Raw genomic sequence first — 7500 nt, 5'->3', positions numbered from 1 at the left:
AGTGTTTCTCTTGAGAGTGGAGTCTTTCATCATCCCTTTTTCCCCCTAGCTAACGTGAAGGGTTGGTCAAGAACACAACTGGCTAAAGATTCCCTTTTAAGCCACCCACATGGAATCTCAAACACGTTCACTGTGTGGCTAGCTAGGTTAGCAGTTACCTTGTCCTTGGCCTCGCTCAACTGGTCCTCCAGTTCAGAGAAGCTGAAGCCAGCCACTGTGATGAAGTCACCAATCACAGGCACAAACTTATCTCCACGTTCCCTTGTCCTGCTCTGCTGGTACTGCAGCTCCTGGTGCAAAAACAGGCAGGAAACAAAACACTTCTTAAACACGGGGTTATCGTATTTACTCGACTATAAGCGACAACTTCTTTCTCCATTCTTTGAATCTTGTAGCTTTTAATGTGACACGGTTTATTCATGCTTTTTTACTGATGATCTTAAGTCTGCCAATAGAGTCTCATCACATCTGACCAATGAAGTTACTGAACATAGTGGACCAATGAAAGTGGCCAGGTGCGCCCTCATGCTAAATATTCATCAGGCATTTGGTGTTGGAATGCGCACTTGTGAGGGTGGGGGCAGGTTGCTTGAAGATAGAAATACGAAACGTTTGTATGCCTGGCTATTTAAGAAGCAATTGAGAGCAAAAAGAGGAATCTTGACTTAAGTTGAGTGAGCTTAGGGAACGAGTGCCATAAATACAGCCATCACTGCAAGATGACCCCAGTCTCTCTCTTTGTTTGGGACAAAAGGACAGCAAGTCCGGCCATTTAGCGACATCCCAATATAAGTCTGAATCTCTTGTGTCTCCCCAGCATATAAACTGGTTTCCAACTGTTTTTGTCTCGTGGGACAACAAGAGTGACTGAGAAAGGTTCTGGGAGGCTTCTGTGTAACTAGCTGCGTTTGGCATTGTTGGGGGGGAAAAAAAAAAGTCGCCGGTGTTTTAAGGAAAATCCGTTTTTTTTTGTTTTTTTTTAATCCATCGATGTGACCTCTTTCTTTGTCCATTTCGCATGTTTGACATGAAGACCTGAGGCTATTAATACAAAACGGCAAATGTGTGTACAAATTTGCTTTCATGGCTAAATGTAGCTGGTGTGGCTTTTAATCAGGTGTGTTTTGTAGTACGGCAATTACGGTGCATATGCTTGATGCACTTTGTTAATATGTTAAGTGTATAAAGTGCACATGCCTTTTCTCTGCAAATAAACCAGACATTTGGTGTATTTTGGGGCGATTACAGCATTAGAAATTACTGTTAATTTGTGCCCTGCCCAAAAACCTAATTACAGGCATGATAAAAACCAGTGGGAGGAAACACAACAAACTCACCGCTTCAAGCGCCTTCAGTCCACTTTTTATACTGTGCACCTCTTTTTCCAACTCTGCCAAACTGGGAAGCAAAAAACAAATAAATAAACAGACACACAAAAGAACAAACTGAACAGTCTTGCAAATTTAAGGCGACACCGTTTTGTTCCCGTTTCTACAACCTTTGGCGATTTGGTAAAAGTGTCTTTTCACCAACATGCTGCTGTATGATTGCACTCACTTGACTTTTGCAGCCTCTGGTATGCTGCTGAGGTCCAGATGGATGTGCAGCGTGTCAGGGTAGTTCTTTTCAAAGATCATGATCAGGTAGTGCAACATGGTGATGTTCCTGGTGGGATTGTGCAGCGGGGGGGACACATGTTTTACAGAGAAACACAAGCAAAACTTGCAAGCTACGACCAAAATGGGAGAAATATGGGAGAAAACATCTACGTTTGCGAGATATAATAACTTTCGCTTCTATGGGGCTACTTTTTACTAGTTGTTGAAATGTTCTGTTGGGATTTTTTTTACCATTCAACTGGTAATATTCACAAATTCTGAGGTTATGAGTGCGGATGAGTGAGCCACAATGTCGGTTGTGGTTAATTAATCTCAAAGATGTTAAATAAACTTTTATATCATTCAAACTAACATTATATGGTACAATATTGTGTCAAAGATGGCCACTCGGCATCCATTGCAGCCTGGTCATCCTGGAAGGGGGATTCTCCCATCAGGCGGCCTCTTCTCAGGGTTTCTCTCTCTTTTTTTTTTCCCCCCTCAATGCACATTGGACACGTTTTACACAGGCACACTGTGATTTGTCAGCGCCAAAGTCTAAACAATGTCCAGCTGTTCAGCCAGTTAATTCAAACAACTCACCTATCTATGCTGGACTTGGTGTCGGCAATCTTATTGAGGCTGGAGACCTTGAACCCAAAGGCATTTCCTCGCTGGCCCTTATTCATGAAGTTGCCGAAGGCGAGCACAACCTCCAGGATCTGAGTGAGCCTCTTGCTCCGCACCACCTCCTTGGAAGCATTCAGAATGGCTAGGCGAGAAAATCGATTGAGAGAAGTGAATGGCGAGACTCCTACCGCTGGTGATTGAGTAAACATTTGCTAAGCGTGTCACTTTTAACTTTTGAAATTCCTACTTTGTTAGGTCTACTCAGTGTAATGTGTACCATAAGCACACATCCCATTAGACTAACTCAGGTCTGAACTGTATGATTTCCATATTTTCTATGTCCGTCACAACGATTGATCAACAAGGCTTGTAAAAAGTGGGCAGCTCAATGGGGAAGCCCATGAAGTCACGAGATCCACTGTTATGAAGAGCAGCAAGGAGAAAAGGGAAAGTTCTAAACCCTGAACTGTAAGCTTTGTTCCCTGAGAAAACAAACCTTGTTGGCAAAGGGGCAGGTGCTTCCCTCTCTCCGCAGAGGAAACCGCAGTGTGAATGCTAAAGCCATTACAATCCATATTCTTATTGTTGCAGTTCACTGTGCCACCGAAGAGCATGAGAATTGTTCTTTGGGCTCTGCTCACAATGTTTGGTCTGATGCACAACAACCTGGCTGAACTTTGCTCCGTTGACAGAATATTCTTAGATTAAACATGCTGGGTGGTCCAGAAAATGGTCTCATCTGGGCTAACACAACGCAACACGATTGAAAACTTAGCATGTGCGGTTTGGGAACATTTGGATGCAACATCAAAGATTTCAAGAGGCCTGGATTCCAACTCAATCCTTTCAGGATTAGGCTTCTGTTTTCTTTCCAAGCCTGATGGCCAGAAACGTCACAAGATTCATTCTATTTGATCTCATTCGACAACAAATGCCGCAGCATACACAATTAAACTAGGGTCTAAAAAAACCAACAAGCATGTGAGCGCACATGACTGTGGAAATCTTTTTTTTTTCGCCTTCAGGTCTTTGAGCTGAGCTCCATGTTTACGAGCAAAGGCTTTTCCCTGTCGACAACGGCCAGTTTTCCAAAACATCCTTCGTGGTAACCTGCAAGTCCGCTTACAAAGGCTGCACTCAGTGACCCACGCGCGCACTTGCACACACATTCCCCTGGACTCACGGGTGGGTCTCGAGAATGTTCACCACTACTGACGACACAGTTATTGCGAGCGACAATCTTACAGTATTACATTATTAGCTTGGACTAAAAAACATGCTCTACTAAGTGGAATCTTCTGCTCCATTTGTGCTGCAAAGCAACCCAAGTGAAAGATGCCTTTTGGAACATTACAGCTGCATGGATTTGGAGGTTTTGGAATAAATGCAACGCAGCATTCTAGTAGTCAAAGCCCAGTTTAAAAACAAAAGCTTGTATCGTGTATAGCGTTAAATATCAAATGAATGCTCACCTTCCACCTTTGGCTTGGTTTCAACAAGGCGCTCAGCAAACTTCTTCTTAAAGAACAGAGCTTGCAGTCTCTGCTGGTAGTGGTCAATTCTAATGATAGGAAAAGAAAACCACCACCAATTAATTTGATAAATCTGTTTTAAAAGGCGACGAAGTGATCTGGCAATATTAAACGGTGGACTCCGAAATATATTCAACATAATGAGAGAGCTGTGGTTAAACGGAAATACGGTAGGCAGGATTACGGTGCACAAAAGGAAATAAAATGCTTTCATCAACTTATGGAACACAGTGTCGACTGTTCTACAACTGCAAAGGGACCACTGATTGTGTCACCGCCTGACTAACATTCCTCTTGATGCTTGTCTTGCCATGGGATCCATTTATGCATGTGTGTGATGGTGAGGAAATGGATGAAGAGCATGTGAAAAGAAGTGACAGTTAAACAGAATTAAGAATGGAATTACAATCTATTATTATCCACAAAGCAAACTCGAGGCTTGCTATGTTTTGCCACTGCCTGTTCTTCATGAGCAGCAGCATTATTCTTTTTACCGAACACAGGAAAAAGCATCTAACTTTCAAGTCTTTGCCGGATGGAAAGCATTGCACAAAAGGTGGCTGCGTACCTGCTCATTTCAAACAGGAAGCGATCCGCTCGGGCCATGCGCTCCAGCTCATGTTTGTGCTCCTCCAGGAGATCAATGTCACTCTTCTCTGGGATAAACTTCAGTAACTTAAAAGCACACACACACACACACACACACATGCATGCAACAGAGACTGAATGCATTATTCGGGGCCTGCATAATTTTCAAAATAGCTGCTGATACATATTCAATGAAGGAACCGATGCCATCTCTTATCTACCTCCTTAAACTTTTATTTTTCTTATCTGTAGCCGTGGTTTTGTGCCGACTTATTCATGCATTTGATATCTGTGCCAAAAACAATCCTGGTTTATGAGTTTTGCACTTTGCTGTTCTTGGGAAAAAGGAAATAGCAAAACAGCGGCACACTTCAACTAAGCAGTATCAGTAATCCACAGACAAAAGTCACCTTCCTTTTTTTTTTCTTCTCTTAAATCTTTTACAGTACATATGAACCCTCTTGTCTTGTCACATGGGTATCCATCATGAGTCTGAAGTACATAATTCATGTATGCGACCAAGGCTCACCTGCTCCAGCATGTCTTTGGCCAACTCTTCTCGCTCATCCATCTCGAGGATGGCCCTCTTGATCTCCTCATTGCTCATTTTTAATCTGTAAAAAAAAAACGAGAGAGAGAAAAAAAATGCGTGGTTAATCACACGTTTACTATTTCATAAGGTACCCGGTTGTATTATTAAAGGGTTCATAAATGTTGTCCCTCAATTAAAACTGATTATCTGTACAAAGTCAAAACCTTTAAAGGGGAAGTTAAGTGAAACAGTTGATGTACAATATGCTCCATGCACTCCCACGAGTCAAAGCACGGCATTCTGATTAATAGTGCGTTTGTGGAATATGAATCAAGCAACAAAATCCAGCTGTTTTTATTTATCTTGGAGGCTGAGGGCATTTTGTTACTTGCCCTCGACGGAAAATGACATCACAGTGCCGAAGGGCTCAAGTAGTTGAACAATTACGGCTGATAGTGGAGCCACATGGAATATATTAGAGGAAAGAAAATGTTGACTGTAGATCAGGTGAGTATAGATAATAAAGAATCTGGTGAGTATAAAATGATGACATATTGCAAACATTTCAGCATGTTCTTGTCTGCGCACCACCGATGACTGTTTATTGAAATTTCATCTCTTCCATTATTGACAGTGTTGTCTTTGTTACAGCAAGGTGTTTCATGGTCTTTTCAGCAAGCATTTGCCTCTCAGTGACTGATTTCCTGCTTGCAACATGGAGCATACACGTTACCCTTGAGTTCTTGTGATCATCTCATCAATACAATTATGAATCATTTGACTAGCACTGAATGTACATGTCTGGTCTGGTGTCAGTTCACTGCCAGTTGTCCTCAGTGCCCTTGAACAGTGTGAAAAGTCCTGGTGCGTGATCAATAGCAGCATTTTCAATCTGCACACTAAAGCCTTATTGACTGACCGTTGACCTTATTTTGGGTCGAGTATGGATCCCCTGGCTCATGCAATATGGACACACTATTTAGCCAAGGGAACCAACTGCAGATTCCTTCGACAAAGACAGACTCCAGGAAGCCTATGTTTATTGATCTGGAAAGCGAGAGGGGTCAGTGATCAAAGTCTCCAAAGGGGTTTGGGGAAGTGTGGTGAGAAGACAAATGGAAAATATTTTGCTGAACGGACCTTGAATGATGACAATTGATCCCCATTCAGATAGAATGTGACTTCAGGCCATTTAGGAGGTGTGTGCTGTGTACATGTGAATCATTTACCGGTACACACACACACACACACACACACACGCACACACACACACACACACACACAATCACAAACTATTTAGCTGTAATTTGACTACTCTCCCATTATCATCGATATGGTCTGCCTGCCACATGACACATCTGCTCGTCAAAAAAAAAAAATGAATTACAAAAACTGACGGATGTTTCCTATTGTCCATTTAAAACTGACAAAAGCACATGCCGCTCTGACCTTTGACCCAAATGCTTCTCTGTCATGGAAATGCCAATAAGCTCCACGTTTGTTGACGGTGTGAAGTCACAATAACGAACACCTACTTTGAAAGGAGGATGACACAGTTTTGCGCGCGTCGGCCATCAATGACTGACAGCTCCTTAACTTTCCGCGTGCTGACGTAGATGTCATCCATAGAACCGGTCTCCTTCTGCACAAACAAAAGAAGCAAAGAAAGAGATTAATGGATGTCAGTCACAACATGACTCAAAGACAACTTCTGCATAACAAGAGATCTTATTCTCAACATCTGTAACCCCTTTGATGCTCTCAGAGAGGATGTGACCTGTTTTAAATATTAACAGGATGTGTTCAGTTGGAGCAGATTAAAAACACAAGCTAAATACATAAAATTCAATTTGCCGCCATTAACTGCACATCATGTCGTCCTCAATTGCTGAGAACCTGCAATGAAAAAGCTTTGAATGACCTGATGAACGCATTTGATTTACAAACCCAAAAGATGTCAAATTAGCTGCTTTTTGAGATGAGCCGCCACTGAAAACACTGCATGGGCCGTAAAAGGTCATTGACAAGTAAGAAACACAAAGTCAAGAATTTGTCTTGTCAGCCTCCCATAGATGTATTCAAAATCCAAATGAGTTAGGAAGAATAAATTGTATGTCTGAGAAAACTGGTTGTGGGTGAATGTTGAATACAATCTATTTAGGATGCAAGTTGGTTTCCTGTTTGCTTGAAAGAGTCCTTTTTGAGGTTGTTGGGTGTGAAGTGTATAAATCAGATGCAGCTTGTCAAGAAAATGCTTGCATTGACCTTCGGTGGCTGGCAGCGAGTGCGGGTTGGCATGGAAGGATGACTACTTTTACTTTCACTGGGGTTGCCAGAGTCCTCTTCTCTTGGACTAAAAATGCTCAGAGCTGTTAACTAAGAAAAAAATTATGTCTTCATTTTTTGTGGGGGGGGGCGTGGAACAACTCAAATTAATCACAACACTGTGTGCACCATTTTTGAATCACTTGGAATAATATACTCAGAGATGAAAGTGGACTTTTCTGAAAATTCCGGGAAAAATAAATAAATAAATAACACACACACACACACACACACACACACACACGCACACGCACAAACACGCACACACACACACACACACACACAAATATATATA

The 7500-nt window shown here is 42.1% G+C and overlaps 1 protein-coding gene across 5 annotated transcripts in view; it reads right to left on the bottom strand.

The window, feature by feature from the left end:
- daam2 (dishevelled associated activator of morphogenesis 2) overlaps positions 1-7500 on the bottom strand; it is a 94989-nt gene that overhangs the window by 6702 nt on the left and 80787 nt on the right. For all 5 annotated transcript variants that reach the window (XM_019876464.1, XM_019876488.1, XM_019876482.1 and 2 more), the window contains 8 exons: positions 6416-6522; positions 4878-4962; positions 4329-4435; positions 3701-3789; positions 2202-2370; positions 1558-1665; positions 1338-1398; positions 159-290 (listed from right to left, as the gene is read on the bottom strand). In XM_019876464.1, the coding sequence (XP_019732023.1) occupies positions 159-290; positions 1338-1398; positions 1558-1665; positions 2202-2370; positions 3701-3789; positions 4329-4435; positions 4878-4962; positions 6416-6522 (858 nt within the window). The remainder of the gene's footprint in view (positions 1-158; positions 291-1337; positions 1399-1557; positions 1666-2201; positions 2371-3700; positions 3790-4328; positions 4436-4877; positions 4963-6415; positions 6523-7500) is intronic.

This window comes from Hippocampus comes, unplaced genomic scaffold (genome assembly GCF_001891065.2).
Source record: "Hippocampus comes isolate QL1 unplaced genomic scaffold, H_comes_QL1_v1.1 scaffold107, whole genome shotgun sequence".
Taxonomy (NCBI): Eukaryota; Metazoa; Chordata; class Actinopteri; order Syngnathiformes; family Syngnathidae; genus Hippocampus; species Hippocampus comes.
Note: the sequence above shows the minus strand (reverse complement) of the source record. Positions and strands in the feature narration are given on the sequence as shown.